This window comes from Helianthus annuus, chromosome 14 (assembly GCF_002127325.2).
Source record: "Helianthus annuus cultivar XRQ/B chromosome 14, HanXRQr2.0-SUNRISE, whole genome shotgun sequence".
Classification (NCBI taxonomy): domain Eukaryota; kingdom Viridiplantae; phylum Streptophyta; class Magnoliopsida; order Asterales; family Asteraceae; genus Helianthus; species Helianthus annuus.
This window is the reverse complement of record NC_035446.2, coordinates 172,985,217-173,008,342: the sequence shown is the minus strand read 5'-3', so window position 1 is coordinate 173,008,342 and position 23,126 is coordinate 172,985,217. Positions and strand designations below refer to the sequence as shown.

Genomic DNA, 23,126 nt, shown 5'->3' with positions numbered 1-23,126 from the left:
CGGGTGGCAACGACGGGTTGCGGCGACATTGTCGGCAATGGCGCCGTTGGTCGACGGTATAGGGTGGAGTCGGTGGTGGGTGGCTTAGTGGGAGGTGTTGGTGATGAAGGTGAGAAAGAGAATGGGATGGAAAAAAACAAGTGGTGTGGATTTAATGAATTTGAGGGAATGGAATACCCTATATAATGGATTATTCCATTACCTTGACCAACCAAACATATTTTTTCCATTCCCTATTTAATTCCGTCTCTCATTCTTTCATACAAACACTACCTAAAATTCAAGTCCTAACTCTAGGATCATTCAAAAAAATTTTATATTATACTTAAAAAGTTTAAATAGTAATTTTATTGAAACTAATGGCATACTTTATACTTGCTCATTTGACCACATGATAGCATTAGAAAGAAGTTGAGAAATTATGGTGAGCACATTTGCTCACAAAATAGCTCGACTGTGTCCCTCTTTGTTGAAAAAAAAAAGCTAAAAAAAAATTTAATAATTTTACCATTGTTGGAGAGATTAGGGTGAAGGGAGTGGTTACCTATTTGGAATAGGTAAACTCTCCATTCACTCAATCAGATAGTGTCAGATCAATTCATCTAAATTGTTTACCTAATGCTAAAAAACGTTGACGGTGGTTTACCTAATGGGGTTTAGGTAAACTATTTAAAAAAAATAGGAAAAATGTGTGATTGGTTGAGAAGGAATGGACCCCACCACACACCCATCTCTCTCCCCCCCCTTCCCTCCTTCTCCCCCAATCAGTAAAGCTTCACCGAAAATTTCCCCCCCAATCGGTAAACGTGGCTCGGTAAAACGTTGGCGGTGGATGAGGGGTCGGTACCGAGTGGGTTTACCGCCCCACTCCACTCACCCTTAGCACGGTGTGCCTTCCCTCCCTTTTCTACGCTAGATCTGTCGTTGATAGTAAGACATGATAGAAAGTAAAATTCGACATCTTAATGATCATTATCCCTTCTTCTAGAATTACAGGAAGACTATTAGGGTGTAAGGGGTGCATGCCTAATGAGATTAGGCAAACTTTTCCCCCACCAAATCATGATGTGCCATGTAATTTCCCTCTTATTTTTGCCTATTGCCCAAAAATATAAGGGAGGCATACCTAAATTGAGATTAGGCAAACTAATTTAAAAAAAAAATTATTATTTGTTGACAAGAACCGGGCCCCACCCCTTACCCCCTACCTCATCTTTGCCGCATGCGGCATGTCTTCCTCGAAAATCTCCTCCCTGCGCGGCAACGATGAGACGGCGGTGGGGTTGCCGAACTCTTTGCCTAACCCACCTCGTACACCCTTATGAGCTTGTTGTTCACTTGTTTTCTCTTTTCCTATCCTAACCTTTTTGTATGAAGTGACGGACCCAAAAACATTTTCATAAAGAGCGGAAATTTTAAGGGTCGTGTAAATATTTTGAACCGGTTCGGGACAGATTGGGTCAGATCATATAAAAAATAATTAAACTAAATTTTATATAACATTTTCGGTCTCAGCTTAGTTAATTGTTAACTTTATTGATATTTAATATTTTAGAAAGGATTGGAGGGTTTTGTTTTTGCGAAATGGTCTCTACAACAAAATCTTTTTATTTACATGAATAAAAGTGTTATCTCGTAATTTATATTTTTGAAAAATAACGTAAAAGGTTGTCTAGAGCACCAAGACTTTAAATGGGCCAAATAAAATACAAGTGTTTTTTTTTCTTAACAACGCTTTCATTCACAGATCACATAAAACAAATACATAAATAAAGTGGTACATAATATATATTAAGTGGATAGAAGTAAACAATAAAATATGGAAACTAAGGGAAAATTATCCATTATTAATCGTTGAATGTTTAAAAAAATAAATAATGAAGAGTAACTTGTTAAGACTAAACGTAGTGGGGCGCTATATGCCCCAAAAAACCAATTATAGCGCCCAATGGCGCCGTCCACACCGGGACGAGGGGCGGTATCAGGCCAAAAGAAGGTGGCAGCGCCATCCATATCGCGGCGCCATGGAGGAGAAGCTTTTCAGCAAAAAATGGAGAAAAATACAACTAAATTGAGCACATTTCTTACTGATATGATGAAATTCAGAAAAAAAGATTAAAACCCATGAAAGAATTCATGTAACAGGAGACTCGCCATGTATGAGCTGGGATTGAAGGTCTGGAAACGGCTGGAAAGAAAGGAGGTTTTCTTTTTGTATGAAAATGAGGTTTAGAAATTTTAGGGTTTTGGTTTTATGGGCTTTGGGCTGGGCTAGGTTTTGTGGTTTTATTGAGCCAAGAAGCTTGTTTATAGGTTATTATAATTTGAGTTAATTTTATTTTAGTGTAAAGTTTTTTTATTTATTTTATTTTAACGTTTTTTTTTAATTTTATTATAATATTTTTTTTTATTTAATGAAATGGTTTTTAATTTTATAAAGTTAGAAATTAATTAAAAAACAAAAATTAGTTAATTGAGTAATGATGAGGTAGGGGCTTTATGACTACGGGCTCTAATGACATAACGCCCTATAAAGCCCTTGTGTGACGTGGCACGACACGTGTCGCATAACGCCCACAAAAGGGCTTTATGACTACACATAGCCTTAAGTAATAAGTTGGTGGAGAATACGTGGGTTTCCAGAAAGGGAGGTAAAATATAAATAATATAACATTAAGTTTTGGTTTCAAAAAGCACGCATCCGAACACGATCATCTTCTTCTTCTTCTTGGTCCAATTTAATCTTCGTCGGCTTGAAAGTTCCAACGATGGCATATTTAGTCTCCTTCCCTTGTAAATCTGCAGAGGGCGACGAGTTCAAGGGGGCAATCTATTGGGGATTGTCAAGGACATTTTTTTTCTTTTATGGGTCCCTCAACGGCAGACAATAGGTCGTTGTCACACACTATTTTTTTTTTTTGTTTTTCCTTTCAATCCGCCCCTGCTAGTTGTACGAAGAAGTATAGGTTAACTTATCAATATTTTGGCAGTTTACTTACTAAAAGGTTGCTCTTTTATTGCATCTTGGATTTCTAAGCTTGCATCTAGATTTGGGTTTTAAATCTTGTCAGCAGCATCACAGTAGCAACTTAATTAATCCTCACTTCACTAGAAACTTCATCTGGATTTCACTTTTACTTTTACTTTTGGTAGCTAGATATAATAATAAGTTGTAGTCATCAATAATAGCAACTTCCCCCTGCCGGTATGCATGGTAATCACCTTCAATAGCTAGCTAGCAAAACTCTTCTAAAGATCTTTAGTGTCATCAGTTAGTTTGTAGTATTACTTAATTACTTCTAAACTCAGCAACAGCTAACTTTTTAATTTCTACTTCATTAACTAGCTATAAATTATTTCCGGTTTCAAAATGTTTTGATAAACTTTCTATATATACATAAGAAGATAACGTCCCAAAATAGATTGGAAGTTGTGGAAGTATCATTTCCCCCTGCTGCTGCTGCTGCATATATATTATTGTACATACTTAATGGATGGAGGTTCCTGTCCTATGCAAAAGCAAAAGAGATTGCTTTGCTTTAGAGGAGTGATTAAAGTTCAGATATTGGCTACTTCCATCTCAAAGCAAAGCAAAGCAAAACAACTTCTTCTTCTTTTTTCCCTTAAAGAAAGAAAGAGAAACAAAATTGAATTTATTTAGCAGAGTAGAGTGCAGCTTTCTCTTTCCATTCAACAACACCAACCAACCAATACACCCTTCTCTTTTAACTTTAATAATCCATTACCATATATATGCATACATTCATTATATAGCTAGCTATCTGCTTCAATCTCACTAATTATATGAATTGTAGATCATGGGAAAGACTTCATGGCTGGATGTTGTCAAAAAGGCTTTTGGGTCTCCAACCAAACACATTCACACCGCCAAAACGATCAAAGCCAGAATGAGAGATGAACAAGAATCAGAATCAGACCTCCACCAAGATCATAAGGCAACCAACAGCTTCTTTACTTCATATGCCTTTAAATTTTCATCATTTCATGGTTGTGTGTGTGTGCAGCAGAAGAACAGCAAGAGAAGATGGGTTTTCAGGAAAACATTTCTCCATGAAACAACCACTATACTGCATCATCATGTCTCCATGCAACAGGCTGAGGATGCAGCAGACAGGCATAAACACAAAGCAGCCCTTATTGTTCAAACGTCATTCAGAGGATACCTGGTAATTCATTGTACCTAAATTAATATATAGTTTGAAACGCTAACAACCTGGGATGGGGATGTGAATATTAGTTTAGGCAAGAAGAGCTCTGGAGGCACTTAAAGGGGTTGTGAAGCTACAAGCCTTGATAAGAGGTCACAATGTAAGGAAGAGGGCAAAGATGACACTAAAATGCATGCAATCACTGCTTCGTGTCCAGGCTCAAGTCTGTGACCAGCGCAGAAAGCTTTCAACCTTCCCGGACTCCATTGTAACAACCCGCCACTTTGTTAATTCCTTTTTCTTTTCAACGTCACCATAACTATGATTTCTTTCATTGTAATTACAGACTACTCAAAAAGACGCATCTTACAGAATCCGAGCCATGTCTCAAAAAGATGCCTTCAACAATCAGGTTCATTTCATATATCCATCTGTGCATTTGCAATTTCCTCAAGTGCATGTATGTATTTAAATTTTTTCCTTTATAGATCTGGAGATGTGATCAAACTGAACATGAGGAGTTGAATCTGGACCCAAGAATAGACACTTGCCAACGTTGTTCCTTATCTCCACGCTGCGAGAGATCACAGAATCACTCTCAACAACAAAGACTAGACTTAATCCCAATTTCATCTCCCCAATCATCCATCTCAAGAGTCAAAATGCAGTCAACCAGCCCTCGAAGCCAAAGAGCAGCTGGGGTCGTAAATCCAAGTTACATGTCTGCAACGACATCAGCCATGGCTAGAATTAGACCACAAAGTGCATCAATGTCAATGACAGAGCAAAAGTCTACGAGGAGACGCCTTTCTTTCGGTTTATACATGAACGCTGGTGGAGTCAGTGACGGCGAATTAGACAGGAGCCCAATTCCTATTACGGAGAGAAGGTTAAGCATGTCTTCTTGTCGCAAACAGAGTTGAAGATGAGATTTCCCGCTCTTCAATTAGTGAAGAGAGAAGGTAGTTTAGATGACAGTTTGATGTTTTGTTTATGTATGTTGTGTTTCCCATTTGAGTCCTTCAATATGAAGAAGCATCTAGCTAGCTATCGACAAGAAGAATTCTGAGGTATGCTAAAACAAAGGAAAACATTTTTAAGACAGATATATCTGCTGTTAAATATTTGCCATTGTTGTTATAATTTAGACTTGAAATTTATTTATCATCATGATAATCGGTTAGTTAGGATTGGTTGATTAAACCGCCACTTGTGAAAGGGTGTGTTGGTTGAAATTACACCAATTCATGGATATCTGTATGTGTAAACCGGTAGATCAATATTTGTGAGTTGTGGTATGTATGTGTTTGTTTAGTGCATTTAAATTCTAAACACTTATTGCTATTGTTTTGTCTCTATATATGCATGGCATTCAAATCAATCCTTATCTGCTATATTCTTTGATCAATTTCATTAACACCGTAAATCATTCCTTGATCCCCAACATCTACCTATGTCTGGTTAATGTGATATAATAAGCCATCCAAAATGACTATTAAACATAACTCGAGGCCAGGGGGGTCAAACAAATACAAGGATGAAAAGAAAGTGCCTACTTGAAGAAACACCAATTCTAATTCATGGAGGATAGAACCTGAGAGGAAATTTCGACAAGAGGGTTAATCTTTAATCACTTCTAGATCATGGAAACGATGGAGTCTAAAGAGCTAATCTGCAAAACAATAAGCTCGTTACGAGAATGAGAGGTGGGGGTTCTTCTCCTAACCACCATTCGACGTGATAATAAGTATCGATTTAAGAAGAATAAAGAAAGTATGTGTTAGGAGTGAGAGTGAAAGAAATTGGATCCTTAAACCTTTGGAGGAGTGTAGTTTTTATAGCCGAAGGATAGGGAGAAGAATGTGGGTTGATGGGCCTTGGGCCAACGTCGCTTTCAAGGAATATCCACCTGGTCCCCTCTGACATGGCCGGTAGTGTCTGCAGAGGTGGAGGCGGCATGGCGCAACGTGATTGGCTACACGTCATCGTCCAACTGTCCTTTTTGTCGAGTTTGTCGTCAACTGTTAGTGGAAATCGTGGAGCAGCTAGTGGCGATAACTGATTCGCGCCACTTCACTGTCCTTTTGTACTTGTTGTCCCCTGCATGATTCATCCATCATGGGAATTGTGGTTGCAAGCCTTGTTGCAGCCTGATTAGTTGCTTGTTGCTATCATATATACTACCTGTTCCTTTCGAGAGTTGTCATGGTGCGCACACACGAGTGTTCCCATGTAGGGAAACTCTTGAGCTGGCTGAGTGTTCGTTAATTAAATGTGGGTATGGTCCTGTGTGCGCATGGCCATGCGATCCATTTGGGACCATACCCCTTTAAGTCCCCCAGGCCAGTGTTCCTTTCATGAGAGAATATCAAGCGGGTGGAACTCTAGATTAGCTGAGTGTGTAACCCTTCGTTCGAGTGTGTATGTCTTGGTACATAGGTGTTTAGGAGGTGTATCTTGGCACACGGGTACCGGAATGGCGATGGCGTGACAGAATGAGCCAATTTGGCGCATGCGAGCGGGAACAGTGGTGTCGTGCTAGAATGAGCCATTTTGGCACATGCGTACTGGAGTGGTGAAGGCGTGTTGAACTGAGTCATTTTGGCGCATGTGTACCAGAATGGTGATGACGTGTTAGGCTGAGCCATTTTGGCGCATGAATACCAGAGTGGATAAGGTTGCCAAATTTTGAACTTTCAGAGATAGTTGTGGTTGGTAAAAACTGATGTGAAGTTTGACAATAGGTTAGGCATGTCATAAGTGAGGGAGGAGGTGAGAGGGGTGGTGGTGGAGTTGGGTGACGGGTGTGGGGGTGGGGTAAGGACAGTGATGTTGTTGGTTGGCTGGTGTAGGGATGGTTGGTTGGCAGGAAACCAATAAGTTGGAGGGTAGTTAGGTTCGTCATTAAGGAATTGATAAACATTAAGAGTAAGGGGATTAAAAAAAGGGAAGGAATTCTAATCAAAGTTCACATGACGGGATACGTTTACATGGCTAATTGAGGGATCGAGACACAGTAACCTCGGAAATGATCAGGATAGCCTAAGAAAATACACCAACGAGATCGCAGGTGTAACTTGTGAGGTTGAGTGGCCGATATGTTCGGGTAACATGCACATCCAAACACCCTTAGATGATCATAGGTGAGATAACAGTGATATAATGTGAACGTAGGGGTATTAAAATTAAGGTGTTTGGTAGGAATGATGTTGTGTAAATAAGTGGCACTATGGAGCGCCTCCACCCAGTACGAGGGCAAAAGGTGAGCATGAACGAGAAGAGCTCGGACGATGTCATTTAAACGTCGTATCATCCGTTCGAAACGACCATGTTGAGTCAAAATTTGGGGACAATAAAACTGAAAACAAGGCCATTCGAGTTTGGAAAGTTATGGAATACATGATTATCGTATTCTCCCCCTAAATCACAATGAAAAGATTTTATATTTTTGTGAAATTGAGTTTGAACAAGTTTATGGAATTTGACAAAGTTGGTGAATGCTTTAGATTTAAATGTTAGTGGATACACCCAAACATAATGTGAATAATTATCAATCAAGACCATGTAATATTTATAAGATGATTTACTCAAACTCGGTGAGGTCTAAAAGTCGCAATGAGTAATATCAAATCGTGCATAAGTAAATGAATTAGAAGCAACACAAGGAAGTCTTTTACTATTAGATAAATGGCAAGAATCACAAAAACCAAATGAGTTCTTAGTGCAATTAATCAAACAACGATTTGAAAGAAAATGTAAAACTTCTGAGTCGGGGTGGCTAAGACGATCATGCCACTTATTTGATGAAGTGAACGAATAGAGGTTGCTAGTGCTCTCATGGCGTGAAAAGGGTTATTCCGTCTTGAGGTCCTTCAGTGTAAAACCATTAGGGTCAAATTCAATAGAAACATGGTTATCATGGGTAAATTTTCTAACAGAAAGGAGGTTTTTAACAACATTGGGTGCATAAAGTATGTTGTTGAGTTTAAAGGTGTTATTAGCTACAATGCAAAAACTGTTACTGGTACCCGTGATTGGCAAAGGTTGAGCATTACCCACAAATGTGTTAGTATTAAGAGTTGTTGGTAAAGGAGTAGTAGTGTTATCCTAACTGAGACGACGCATCTAAATCCATGTACCATTGCGGATCCTGTTGGTTGAAGGAGAGTGTGTTGAGGGTGGCACCAAGTTCTGTCGGGTTCAGATGGTTGATGTTAGACTGGCCACGCTGTGCTAGGTAGTTCGGTGGTGGTTGCTGCTGGGCCTAGAAGCCAAAACCGGGAGGTGGTGTTGGGCCGAAGTTGATGTAATATGACTGGGGTGGTTGCTGCTGTAGTGAAGGTGTATTGAGCCTGGTCCAATTAGCAGTCCACGGTGACTGGGTTGGATGAGGGCAAGGAGGTGACGTGGGCCACGAGCTATACCTTTGATTTTGTGAGCTTTGATTTGCAGCAGCAGGTTGAGGATAACTTCCAGAATTCGCCCACGCCTGTTGTTGGTAGTAACCTTGATTATTCCGGCCATGTCCACGGCTGCCACGCTAGTTCCGGCCACGTCCCTGACCTCTATAATTTTTCCGAGATTGAAATGAGTCAAACGGTTGACCTGGGTGCTCCGAAGGGGGTGGCTGTGGAACACTAGCAGTGGGAGTCGAAGTTGGAGCCATGTTGCAAGGGGCGGTAAGAGCTAAAAGTTGTTGACGTCTATTTGTTGGCATTGCTTTCTTTCAATCATAAAACATGCATCATCCGAAGAGGTGTTAGATTGATTAATGAAAGATGTGGTGGTGTTGTATTCCGGTTGAAAGCACTGAACCATCTGCAAGACTAACCGCTATTCCGTGACCGGTTGATCTACGTCTTTGAGTTGTTCTGATATGTCTTTCAATTTCTGAAAATAATCATTTAAAGATGAACAAGAAGATAACGTGTTACTAGTGAAGGCTTTTAACAGAGAATCATGAGAGTTTTTGTTATTCTGAAAGATCGCCTGAAGTTTGTCCAGGCTTGTTGGACGGTTGTTTGGTCCTCCAAAATTCTGCTCACATATTTATACAAATCCCAAGTATGAAACACAATAACTAAAATATAAGACTCTATGAAATTCCAAGGCAGCCAAATGCAAGTGCGGACCCACAAAGAGTGGGTCGGGTTTCCCAGACCCCAATCATTTTTATAAAATTAATAGATCCAATATATTAAATATTTCAAGGACCTCGTAAGAATAATTAATTGTACCCCATAGTGCTAAAAGTGAAGCTAATGAAGTGGCAAACCCCCTGATTATTAACAAGTGGTCACAAGTTCTACCCTCATGGAACCTGATTTTGATCTTTTCTTTTTAATCCAAATGAAAACTAGGGTAATCCTCCCCTTCAACAGGTAAACACAATTTTTTTTAGTCTTGTAACTTTAATTTTGCTTCTGTTTAGTTGTTTAAGGATTTATGACTATGTATATTAAATAAGAATAACATGTAAATCTTTGTGTGCTTAGAAGTTGTGAATTGTGATTATAGTTTCTTAAAGCATGAATTTTAGGCTCATTATAAAACGATCACTGATTTTTTTTTAGAATTTGTGACTTTGTATTGTTATTTTTAATTCGAACAACATTGTATTTTTATGATGTGTTTTCTAATGTGTAATAATTATATATTTTTTGTTATAATACTTTATTTTATTATGTCCGTTGGCATGACCTGACCCGAACAACGGCCGACACGAAATCCAGTGGCGGATCTTGCCCGTTAAATGTGCCAGGGCTGAAAGACACGGATACTAAAAAAAACCCGGGCAAGCCCGGGCCAAACATAGTATATATAAAAAAATTCGATCGAAATGTGGAAAATTAGCACTATGGCCGAAAATGCCCGGGCCGTGGCCCTGCCACAACTATATTAAGAACCGCCCCTGACGAAATCTAATATTTAGTTGTAAAATATCTAAACACCGAAAATAGTGGACCTCAGTCAGAAAAAATGTTGCGTTCGCCAAACGGATATGTGGTAGCCAGCAGGTAATATGAACGTGACATTGAACCAATCTTTTCTACATGTATCAAGATGGAAACAATGAAAATTTAACCTCATAATCTTCATGTTTGTCATCATCATTCACACATGCTTTAATTTGTACAAAACTTATTGTGTCCCCTAGGTCACCCCACCACCACACTAACGATGCCCTACAAGTGTCACATAGTCAACATCATGGGCCATCACCATATGCCCAATAGATCCATCATCTTCCAGTATTGTAATAAATAAAAAAAAACCAAATGATATATATGTGCGTTCACAACCCGTCGATATGAATATGATCTGTTTTTTTTGCTTCTTTTCTTTCTCTGTTTAGTTGAAAACGAGTAATAATTTTGTCAGGAATATTTTCGTTTTCTTTTATCGGGATACCCACAAACAAGGATAAAGAAATGTAATAATGGCCGTGTAAGACAAACCCTCCAGTCGTTTTCGTAAAAGAGTTGGGGTGTCTAAATTTCATTCATCACCTTTCTTTTTCTTTTTCATTATTTATATTTATTTTTATTCATCATGTCAATTTTGTTTGACAAATTTGGCCTAGCTAGCTAGGTGTCCAAAACCAAACGCATAACATTGCCCACAACCATCAACTTATGTTGACAATTGTAAATAAGCTGCTAGCTAGCTTGTTCATCAATTATCAAAACACTTGTCTTTGTTAATCTAAACCATATATCTTAAAGCCGGTGTATAAGATGATCGATTCGGGGAAATGAATCTTGATTATCATGATATCTTTACAGGTGGCAGGAAAGCTAGCTAGCTAGCTAAATTCAGTGTCTTCCTCCTTACGATTGAGATTATTGAAATTTATTTATTATGTGAAGCAAATGTAATGCATGTGTGAAAGCGTACTATTGGAGGAGCCCTATCCCACATCGAACGAATAAGACCTTCCGGTTGTATTAATAAGATCTTGGGTTACTCCCTCTATCACCAATTGGTTTTAGAGTGGAACCCCATAGACTTCAATACGTACATCCTTCATTTTTGTCCTAATTGAATTTGTACTTATCATAGCATACTTTGACAAAAACATATACCTGGATTAACTACAAATGAACATGATCATCTCACATATATATATTACCTTCTCTAGCTTTTACTATATATGAGTATACATAATGAAAACTAACCTTCAACACCGTTGTTAATTCATTTTATACGCCATTCCAAGTATGCCTAGGCGGTAGAGATTGTTGTCTTTGAAGGAGAAGATCGATTAGGATTCAAATCCTAGCATGGGGTAGATTAGCATGAATATGGTATAACTATGGGTAGGATTAATGTAACATTCGCCGTTGCAAAAAAAAAAAAAAATCATTTTTATCGTCGGTGCACGTTTTAAGGTTATTAATTAATAACTTGTAACTAATTGTAAGCATCAACACATGTTATGTCGTACCAGATTTTTGTATTATTAATTATTAGTCTGCTCATGTATATTTAATAATTAATAATAATCGGTTAGGCATATTGTCTTCCAAGTGATATGAATAAAATTAGTTGTGGAAATAAGAAAAAGGAAATATGATTAATGATAATATCTAGTAGCTAGGGAGGTTGAATAATAGCACACGCCACTAGAGGCCATTGGCTCTTAGAATTATTTATTTATTTATATATCTCGATCAACTCCCAATTGGTAGTTGAGAAAATGGCAGAAAACAGTAGTAGTAGTATAGAGAGAAAGAAGAGCAAGAAGCATAACAATAGCAGCAGTAGGAGGTTCAGCGATGAACAAATAAAATCACTAGAGTCGGTGTTCAAGAGGGAGAACAAGCTGGAACCAAGGAAGAAGGTGGAGATGGCTAGAGAGCTGGGACTGCACCCGCGCCAGGTGGCTATATGGTTTCAAAACAGAAGGGCTCGCTGGAAGTCCAAACAGGTGGAGCAAGACTACTACAATCTCAAGGCCGATTACGACACCTTAGCTCACCGCTTCGAGTCCTTAAAGAAGGAGAAACATGCCTTGCTCCACCAGGTATCTATCTATCTATGTATATTCAACCAAGTAGTAACTTCCTTAACCAACTGATGGTGATTGATCAAACAGGTAAGTCAGCTAAAAGAACTGGACAGTGGGTCTGAAAACGGAGGAGAGTTGAAGAATGGTAACTCAAGCAGCGGACCATTAGAATACATGCAGGGTGATAAATTAGTCTCAGAAGAAGAAGAAGAAGAAGAAGAAAGGCATGAAAACCTTGACATGGCTAGTCTTTTTGATCAGTCATGTTCAAACTGGTGGGACATTTGGTCATCAAACTCATGATCGATATTATACATATATAGCGTAGAGAATTATATATGTATATCTTATGGGGTTTGAATTGAAGTAGCTAGCTAGCTAGCTAGGATACTAATTAGATATATAGGAGGAGCTAATTAAGGATGTAACGGCAAAGTGGTGAGCATGTGGACGGGCTTGCTGTTTGTCTGCACTTATATGCAAGATATGTGTGCAAACTACTACTACTACTACTACTAGTGTGTCTTCACGTTCAACTCAAAATCTCATGTGATTGCCAAACTCGATCCATCTTATTTTTCGTTTCTTAATGCTATCTAACTTTTGATCAACAATCCTTGTTTGTTGGAATTAGTTGTTTGATACTAGTTTGGATGAACCTTATGGGTCAGGTCTGTATAAGTTAAGTTTTAATGATCATTATGTAATTTGTATTAGGTTAAGAGGTTATGGTGTAAGTAAGGATTGTAAATAGAGAACCGTAAGCATGTCTCCTTTACCAAACGACACATCGATTAGGGCATGTCGCCATATTGGCGACCAGGATGTAAATAGAAGGGTTAAAACCCCTAATAAAAGTTCTCTTTTCTACTCAATTTCTTTTGTGTTATTGATTGTATGATCGACTTCAATGATCCCTAGGTAGAATAGTGGTATTAGACCCGAAGGTTCTAAAGAGCGAGATCATTGTTCATTCTAGCTTCAATCAAGATTTGATTCTTTCTTGAGGCCACTAACAATAAACATATTCAGAAGTTTAGAGTAGAAGAACAAATAATTCAAAGGTTCACTTTAGAGTGTCGCAAAGCCAAGAATCAGCGAAGAAGAAGCAAAAATCAATTCCGAACATATTGATTTCAAAGAAGAATTGAGAAGCGATTGAAGAGGCATAAACAAAAAGAAAAGTCGTTCCTGTGAATTTAAAAATCGAAGGAAGTATGTGCTATTAAAATTGAAGCCAGAATTGAAGAAGGGAATTAACTCCTTGAATGAGAATTCACAAAAACGGATTGGTCACTGTTGGGAGTTTCTCTAGATAGTTTTTTGAATCGTGTGAATCACTTTCAGAATTTTGATGGTATTCCAAAATCTTTAGCTCCTTCAGGATATTTAGTAACCACACGTGTTCATAAGTATTCGAGCACTAGCTCTATATTCAGTTGTAGAACGAGAAACAGTTCCTTGTTTTTCCAAGAAATCAAGGACGCACCCAAAAAACACAAAAACTTGCAACAAGTTTTCTAGATCCTAAACATTTGCCCAAGTCTAAAGTAGAAAAGGCTGAAAGTTCAAGAGACGTAAACTTCTTAATTAGGATGCCCTTACCTAGAGCCTCTTTTAGATATCTTAGTAACTCCAAGGCAATATGTAAGTGAGAATGAGAAAGTTTATGGATAAACTTACTTATATACGTTGAATAGTAGAAAGTATGTCATGTCTATTATGAGACAGATAAATTAGTTTTCGAATTAATTATGATGACCATTTATTCATGTTAAGAAGGTCTCATTAGATTTACAAGTAGTTGTAACAATATAATTTTGTTCAATATGGGTATTAACAGATTTACACCAGTTAAGAACAAACTCAGTTAACAGCTCAAAACAATACAATACTTCCAAGATAGGCAACGACATGTGCCAAACCTAACATATATTTTATATCACATGGAACGTGTTACTACCGTTTTCTTGTATTAGTTTTGGAAATAAGTCCTCTATTTGTTTACTTTTGATTTTCAAAGTTAAATTCTTTTAGCTCGTAAAAAAATGGATTAAATTAAAATATGTGTCTATGTGGTTTACACTATCCTACACGTTGAGCCTCTAACTTTTGTTTTTTACTCCTTTAAGTCCTTGTGGTTTATACTTTCATGCACTACGAGTCTTCTCATTTAGCATCTTTTGGAAATACTTTTTAAATATTGTGAAAAGAATAAAATGCCCATGTTATTTATGCCATAACAACATGCGTTCCTGTAGATTGAAAACCTTCCAACCAAATTCGTATTTCCATCCAAATTCGAACATGACACAAATTGATTAGCATGAACTAACACGGTAAACCAACACACTGAATTGATCATGATCAGCATGAACCAACACACTCAAGCTTGCAATCAGCGTGCAACAACTTACATTCATGCAAATCAGCTTGAAACTTCAAATATTTTTACACTTACCACATACTGCAACTTGCAATCAAGTCGCAACAACTATGCAATCAGGTTACAACAACTTGCAGCTTTGTAATTAGATTGCAGCAACCTTACATTCATGCAATCAGCTTGCAGCTTCCATATCATGTGTGCCTTGACTAAATCTGCATTCAACAGATCTGCACTTCCCAAATGCATTCAATCGCAGTGTATTCAATCAATTATGCACGTTACCAAGCATTTTATCAATCAGCAACCAAATGTATCCGATTATCTCAATCTACACCTACCTAAGTTACGTAAAATTCAATCATCTAACATATAATCAGTTCATTAACTAAGGTACATAAAATTCAACAACTAATATATACATAAAATTCATCATCCATTAACTAACTTATATATAAAATTCATCATCCATTAACTAACATACACACCATCATCCATGTATTTCATTACAAATAACCCAGGTACAATACATCATTACAAAAAAAAAAAAAAAAAAAAAAACTCGGCTACAATAGATCATTACAAAAAAATCTAGGTACATTGGATCATTACAAAATCCGGACTACTTAATCAAATACTATATAGTTAACCATCAAAGTACCCTACTCGATTTTATCATCCCGACCTCGTTCAAAGATAATGTCAAAGGTCGCAGTGTTCCAAAACCTTAGAACAACCCTCAAATGCATGACGAGGTGGCGTAGTGATGCATCATCATCATCAAACTCAGTAAATCCCACCAATAGCAAAGCTAAGGTAGGGTTTGAGGAGGGTAGGTGTAGACAGCCTTACCTCTACCCCGTAGGAATAGAGAGGCTGCTTCCAGTGAGACCCCCGGCTCGATTGTAGTTTTGTATCAAGCCTTGAACCTAAGACACATAACACTCAAACAATCGGGACATTGACTGATTGGTGCATGTACCCCGTGTCTTTCAGCTATCAACGTCACCACATGATGCATGATTAACCATCCGCCACTTTTAACGTTATTTTCACGAAATTAGTAAAATAACGTTTAAAGTTAGTACCATTAAGCCTAATTCCAGCTACACAATTCAACTTCAAGTTCAAAGTGTCGATTAAATTATGGTTAATTTCATATTGCAAGATATAGGCAAAATAGAACACTTACCTCTGACACATTGCATATCAACAGTGGCATTGACATCTACTGAAGGCATGACTGGCCGATGTTGATAATTGGTGGCCTTAGATGGTGAGGTGTCTCAATAGTGAAATGGAGAAGACGATTTGTAACTGTAAGCGGTGTTGATGTTGTTGATGATCGGTGGTTGGAGATGGGTAAGATCAGGAGCTAGAGAAGACGACCTTCAGGTGTGGTGAACGGAGAAGGGGACCGACAACAAGAGGACTCAACCGAGCTAGAATTGTCACACCCCAACCGATGGCGGAAACATCGGGGTGAGGCACTGAGCAAAACAGATTGTCCAAGAGAATCCATAACACTATTAGGGACAATATAATTAACATTCATGTCCCATACCATAAACTTATAAAGCACAAATAGTTATTACAGATAGTGTTCTCAAAGACAAATATTGTTCCGACAACTCATAAATTATTCATGGGTTTCTAGACCACCTGAACTTGATTCATCACAGCAATCCTAGCATCTTAAGCACCCGTCACATACGTTAAAATAGGTCAATACACATATGTAAAGGTGAGCATACAAGTTTAATAGCATATAGTATAGCGAAAGCGGTTTACGCATAACCGACATGTAGCACATAGAAATGTGAAGCTAGTAGGCTATCGACAATGAAATATGCACAGACATGACTGCGAGTTGTAGAATGCGCAACACATATCACCACTGTGACACGTGAAGAAATACCCTTAACAACCCCTGTCCATGACAGGTGCTGAGTCCAGACAATAGTACTATCGTTGCTAAGGTGTCAGGCAACAATCACTGTGTAAACATAACATACAAACATTAATCAAATAACACGTGTAACATGCAGAGCGGTTAGCGTATAAAAAGTGTTTGCGTTGTGTGTCAATATGATTTGATATAGGTAACGTATGTAAAACCCAAAAGTGCGTTAAGCAAAAAGGGATCGAGTATACTCAGTTCGTGTTTAATAAATAAATACAAGCTTGGATTGAAGGGAGCGCTTGAGAGATTAGCCTGATCACAGTACGACAGTGTAAGTGTTGAACAGTGAAATAGCGTGTCGGTGAGCTAAGTGAGCGAATGATGGTTCGATCGGATGACCGTCAAGACGGAAGGTCATCCGGACGGATGACCGTTCGGTCGGATGGTCATTCGACTGAGGAAGGTATGTTTGTAAAATGTTGAACTTTTGAAGTTTTCGTTGTAGTATAAATAAAGTCATTCGATCGGATGGTCATCCGGACAAATGGTCGTTCGATCGGATGGCTATTCGTTTGAAACTGATGATCTTTGAAAATTTTGTAAAAGTTTAAGTGTTTAACTCATCAGATCAAGGCACCTGGTCGAATAGTCATTCGATCGTATGGTCGTCCGATCGGACAGCTATTCTATTGAGTATCTAGTTTGCTTGAAAACTTGGTGAAACCAGTTAAGTTGAAAAAATCGCGGTTTGACGGAGACGGCATGTTAAACAATCGGAAATCACATCAAGTCCAGCTCGTCCAGTCGGACAGGAATCACCCCGTTCGATCAGAACCAACTGTTCTTGACGGAGTTTCATATTCAACCCGTGAATCGGTCATCTCTCCGGTAGAAACCTATTCTCAGGCCGGTATTCCACTAGAGAATGAGTAGAGAGCCCGAATGAGTCCAGATTCTAACGGTTTTGAGTGAAAAGTGAAAGATGTTGAAGAAAAGTTTGAAACAGTTTGAAATGTTTAGATTCATGTCAAAATCAGTGTAAAATGTGTAGAAATCCATTAGATCCGAACCGTTCTTGATGAGATGAGGTCACACTTCAATGTTCATAAGAACTCCATTATGACGTCACCTTAGAACTGTCTAAATCCGATGATTTCACGGTGGAAACGCAAGATTTGTTGGTGAAATTGATGAGAAAGTGTGTAGTGATGCTGAAAGTACAAGATTTGGAGTGAAAACTTACAAGAATCGCGAGGAATCGAGAGAAAAGAGGCTGAGAGTGCACGGGTCGGAGGGAGCTGTCACATCAATGAACAGTGATGTGACAAGAGGGGTATTTATAGTGTGAGAGAAGAAAAGGCGGTGGAGGTTAAACGAGCCGGACAACTGTTTGATCAGATGGTCATCCGGTCGGATGTCCATTCGATCGAATGGTCGTTCGGTCGGACGGCGCGTGCGAGTTAGTTTTCCAACTTTCGTTTCGTGCGTTGAGCGTTGCGTTGCGTTGCGTTGCGTTGCGTTGGGTTGTGTTTAGGCGTGTTGCGAGTAAGCGATGCAATAGTATTAAATAATAGTTACACAAATAACATAACTAACACATAACAACATACAAGTAAGTAAAATTGCGTATTGCGTTGTGATAGAGTTGCGATTGCGTTGCGAAAAACACCTTTCAACATAACATCAACACACACAAGTAAATCACATAATAACACACACACATAACAATAATTGCGATTCGAGTTGCGGTGCGATAGCGATGAGATAACATTAAGTAGAATAGCGTTTAATTACGTTTATCGCATTGTTACTTCACATATTACAAATCGTAATTTAAAACAGCGTTAACTACTATATTGATTATCGAGGTTCGAGAGTACACGTAATAATTAAGTAAGAAATGACAGATCTGAACGTTGACATTTCTTGACTTTGACTTTAAATGTCGGGTTGTTACAAGAATGTTGCGATTTGGGGGGACACAATTGGTGGATTGGAGACTTTAGGTATGGATTGTGGGTGAAAAGACGAAAATAATTCCCCTCTAATGGTCTTTGTTGACTTTTAAACGAAATATTCCCATTTAATGTGACGAAAGACTCAAAATGCATGAAAGTGTAAACCACGAGGACTCAGAGGAGTAAGAAAAAAGTTAGGGGCTTAATGTGCAGAAGGTGTAAACCACAGGGACACAAATCGTGATTTACTCTAAAAAGTAAGAGCATATTTGTTTTTATTCATTGAAATTTACTCTAAAAAATAAGAGCATGTTTGTTTTTATTCATCGAAAAATTAACAGCAGAGACGGGTGGAGTTAAATGTGGATTGACTGAAACAAACTATTGAACTAAAAAAAGTAAAAAAGAACTATTAAAGTAAAAGGATTATTTTGGTCAAATCATACGTATTAAAACTGTATTTAAGTCTAAGGTAGGGTCTGACACAATAAGACACGACACGGTGACCTGAGGGGCTAGAAACGAACACGACACGATAACTTATTGTGTCTTTTTTCCAAACACGAACTTGTTTGTAACAGGTTAACATAATAAGATACGAACCTATTAATTGAGGGTCGTGAGTGATTGTGAGATGCGAGCATGTGACCTTAAGTTGGATATGATCGGGTGGTTCCGCTTGTGGCACAATTATACTCCAGTGGTTCGTCAGTGATCCAAATTTACTGTTAAAAAAAGATACGAAATTTGCTAAAGTTAAACACAAAACCTTTTAAGTTCATGTCATTAAGGGGCTGTTTGGCAACATCTGAATGGTTAAGTTTTAAACCAGTAAGAGGTCTGAACCATTAAGAGCTACTGTTTGGTAGCCTCTGAATGGTCATTAAGAGGCTACCTCTTAATAGAACCATTAAGAATTTTACCAATGAGAAGGTAGAAGAATGTGACATGTGATGATTTACCATTCAGAGGTTACCTCTTAACCATTCAGACTTGAGGTTACCTGTTATTCATTCAGAGGTTTTAAACCATTAAGAGGTAACATCTGAATGGTCATTAAGAGGCTACCAAACAGCCCCTAAATGTCTGACCAATTCAAATTAGAGGTCTTAACCATTTAGACATCTGCTCATGAAACAAACAGTCTGAATCATTAAGTGTTGAACCAGTAATAGGTCTGAACCATTAAGAGCCTCATTAAGAGGTAAACAAACAGCCCTAGATTTCGTGTTATGGTGTGTGTGTCTTAAGTTGTTGGCCCTATAGAATAGAATAGAGGGATAAGTTTGATGGGCCGCAGTTAAGAAAATGAAGGGGCTGGGTTTAATGGGTTTTGAAGATGATCTGGCAGGCAGGCAGGCAGGCTGTGTTTTACATCATCGGGGTCGTCGTCCCCCTCGATCGATCGCTTCTATAGTCAACTCAGCCGATCCGGTGATTGGTTTCCTCCTCTTTGGTTTGGTTGCGATTAGGGTTTTGACTTTCTGTCTAAATTGATTTCAGGAGTTTGAGAAGAAGGATGGTAATAGCGAATAATTCTACACCATATGATTATCTTATGATTCATCTGTGATTTTGAGTTGCTTTGTTTCAGAATTACATATTAGGAGCTTTCAAACCGGCTTGTAATATTTCAATTACTTTTGCCGATGCCAAAACTCGCAAGCAGGTACTCATAGACATTGCTACGGATTTGATTTGATCACTCTGTCTGTCTGTCTGGTGTGGACTGTAAAATGGCTTAGACAAGCACCGATGAATTTCAATTTGCTTTTATGCCATGTTTCTTTTCAATAACAACTTGCAATCATCACTGCTTTCTTGATGTTTTGTTTGTTTGGTTTTGCTAGGTTCCATTAAAGAAAGAAAATGGTCAGACGATACTGGTCCCCCTTTTCCATAGTCAAGAAAACATTGCTGGAAAGGTATTATAATAAATATCATCTTTCTCATAGACAACTGCATTTTTCTTCACCATCCCTGTTTTCAGATTTCTGTAGAACCAGTGCAAGGAAAGAAAGTTGAACACAATGGCATTAAAATTGAGCTCCTTGGTCAGATTGGTGAGTTTATTATGTATGTAGCAACCTCATCAGTTTTACCTTTCTTTCTTCTCGATTTTCTAAAAACGCTGCCATATAGTATAATATTGTATTGGGGCGAGGCGGGGCGGGGGTTGTTATTCTATTATGTTCGCCCTGGTTGGCTCTCATTACGTAATGCAAGACAGAAGAGATGGGTTCACTTTTTGTTCTAAATGTAGAAAAATTATTGATTTTTGCAATAAAAAGATTATAATATTCTTTGAAGTTTGTTGCGGTGAAAGATAAAACCATTCCAACCGGTTGAATGGGTAGTAACCACAACACAGGGAGAAATTGTAAAAGATTCAACAATGAATATATATCAGTTGTTATAAGTTACCATAATTAGATTAGGCAGTGCTTGGACAAATCCTCTGGACTAGTTATGATGACTTTGAGTCTTCAAAATCTTCCTTTGTTATTTACATGCTGTAAGAGAGAAATATTTATAGAATGGAGGTTAATTATTTCTAGATTCTCTTTAAGCCATTTTGCCCCAAGGATCCAACTTTACAAACATAAGTTTTATCATTACACATTTTCCTTGCAAAGAAGTTGTGGCATTTTCAGAAAACCTTTCGAACTATTTTTTTTGTGTGTGTACTTTCTCTAGGGGTGGTGACAGGATGTGGCTTATTGTTCTTGTAAACGACAGGCTTTTAGTAGCTGGGCTATGTAAATTATACTCATCACTTGAGGGCTGTCTCGTTTTATTTCCACTGTAACTATTTAGGCCTTTATGAACATCATAGAGTCCGCTTGTTTAGCTCATTATTCATTTTGTTGGGTCATGCTGTGAGTTTATTTAGTGAAACAGTTGGACATTTGAGTTGCTGTTAATATCTTGTTATCTTATGTCTTTTTTGCAGAAATGTATTTTGACAGGGGGAACTTCTATGACTTTACCTCACTTGGTAGGTCTTCATTGCTAGATGCAAAAAAAAAAAAAAAATAATAATAATAATAATAATGGTTTTGTGTTGTCTCTATATCTAATTATGAAGTTGTTGTTTGACCATTGACAATCTTTTGGTATGCAGTTCGTGAACTGGATATTCCTGGTGAACTATATGAGAGGAAAACATATCCTTTTGAATTTTCAACAGTTGAAATGCCGTATGAGACATACAATGGAGCCAATGTTCGACTTCGGTAAGTTTCTTATATGTAGTTTAAAGGATATGCATTTAATTTTTTTTAAAGAATCAAGCCATAGTTATGATTTCATGTTCAACATATTTTTTTGGGTACGTTCCTACTTTTGGCATATTTAGGCAGAGCTAAGTAGTTGTTGATTTGAATGGAAGGAAAACCACATTCATTTTGAGTAGAATGCATTTTATTTTTCTCAGCAGTATCTGTTGCTTTTTCTCCCAACTTATATTTGTGCATCATTCAATTCTCAGATACGTCTTAAAGGTAACCATTGCTCGTGGCTATGCTGGTAGCATAGTGGAATACCAAGATTTTGTGGTAAATAATCTCCTTCTCTCTCTGAGTGTCGTTTGAAAAGAATTATGAATATCTTATAGGAGGACATTGAATGAAAGTTGTTTCTCTTACTTTTGTGAACTGAAATATTTTATGAGCTATCTACTTTTTTGCTTTTATATATTTCTCTTCCTGGTAAGAATACGTTTAATGTAATTCATTGGTTCACCAGGTCCGCAACTACAGCCCATCTCCTGAAATCAACAATAGTATTAAGGTTGGTGATATGATTATTTATTAGGAAACTGGCAACTGTAGTTGTTTTGTATTGTATATAACAATAGCATCGTTGTTCTGTGGCACATGGCAGATGGAAGTTGGAATAGAAGACTGCCTTCATATTGAGTTTGAGTACAACAAGAGCAAGTAAGTTGAGAAGATTACAAAGAAAACGAGAGTTGAGTAGTTAATAATAGTAATACGGGGGTTGTATGTATTCAGGTATCATCTTAAAGATGTGATTATTGGGAAGATATATTTTCTTCTTGTTAGAATCAAGCTAAAGAATATGGATCTTGAGATCAGACGAAGAGAATCGACTGGTTCTGGGGCCAACACTCATGTGGAGACAGAAACCTTAGCAAAATTTGAGTTGATGGATGGTGCTCCTGTTAGAGGTTTCATTTTGCATTTTGCTTTGCTGTTCCTGTTTATCTTTTGTTATCTATGATAATTAAAGGAAGTTGTTGTTGATAGGTGAGTCGATTCCAATCAGGCTGTTTCTGAGCCCATACGAACTGACGCCAACACACCGCAATATTAACAACAAATTTAGTGTGAAGTATTATTTGAATCTGGTGCTTGTTGACGAGGAAGATCGCAGGTACTTCAAGCAGCAGGAAATCACGATATATCGAACTGCAGAGACCTCTCCCTGATTTGATTTGGATTGGATTCCTTGATATGGATGATACCTAAAAGCTTTTTGTTATTTGTACTTTGTATGTATGTATAGGTAAGTAGATTTTATTTTGATTGTTGTGTTGTGAAGTGAAGATTTGTTTTTTGTGTTGTGATGGGGTGTGTGTGAATAAAGGAATCAGGGCTGGGTCCACATTTGATGAGGCTTGAGAAATTTATCATCTTTCATGGGTTGGTACAAATACATCATCTTTAAACACTTA

At 37.9% G+C, this 23,126-nt stretch overlaps 3 protein-coding genes across 5 annotated transcripts; all 3 read left to right on the top strand.

Annotated features, from left to right (window-relative positions):
• The first annotated feature begins 3,425 nt into the window (after positions 1-3,425).
• On the top strand, positions 3,426-5,293 carry LOC110935898 (protein IQ-DOMAIN 14). Of its 3 annotated transcripts, none has more exons than XM_022178245.2 (5): positions 3,426-3,956; positions 4,029-4,187; positions 4,264-4,437; positions 4,516-4,581; positions 4,658-5,293. In XM_022178245.2, exons 1-5 carry the CDS (start codon positions 3,819-3,821, stop codon positions 5,090-5,092), a joined length of 972 nt encoding a protein of 323 aa, XP_022033937.1. In that variant the 5' UTR covers positions 3,426-3,818; the 3' UTR covers positions 5,093-5,293. The 3 variants fall into 3 exon arrangements, with proteins under 3 accessions (XP_022033937.1, XP_022033936.1, XP_035839505.1); XM_022178244.2 differs by having other exon boundaries at positions 3,437-3,956; positions 4,026-4,187; XM_035983612.1 differs by having other exon boundaries at positions 3,446-4,187.
• Positions 5,294-11,735: 6,442 nt separating this feature from the next.
• LOC110935899 (homeobox-leucine zipper protein ATHB-12) lies at positions 11,736-13,050 on the top strand. Its single transcript, XM_022178246.2, has 2 exons — positions 11,736-12,195; positions 12,268-13,050. The coding sequence occupies exons 1-2, from the start codon at positions 11,869-11,871 to the stop codon at positions 12,481-12,483; spliced, it is 543 nt and encodes a 180-aa protein (XP_022033938.2). The 5' UTR covers positions 11,736-11,868; the 3' UTR covers positions 12,484-13,050.
• Positions 13,051-19,709: 6,659 nt separating this feature from the next.
• LOC110935901 (vacuolar protein sorting-associated protein 26B) lies at positions 19,710-23,084 on the top strand. Its single transcript, XM_022178247.2, has 11 exons — positions 19,710-19,949; positions 20,022-20,096; positions 20,278-20,352; positions 20,418-20,490; positions 21,381-21,425; positions 21,552-21,663; positions 21,918-21,984; positions 22,175-22,219; positions 22,313-22,368; positions 22,444-22,619; positions 22,699-23,084. Exons 1-11 carry the CDS (start codon positions 19,947-19,949, stop codon positions 22,878-22,880), a joined length of 909 nt encoding a protein of 302 aa, XP_022033939.1. The 5' UTR covers positions 19,710-19,946; the 3' UTR covers positions 22,881-23,084.
• Positions 23,085-23,126: the final 42 nt, after the last annotated feature.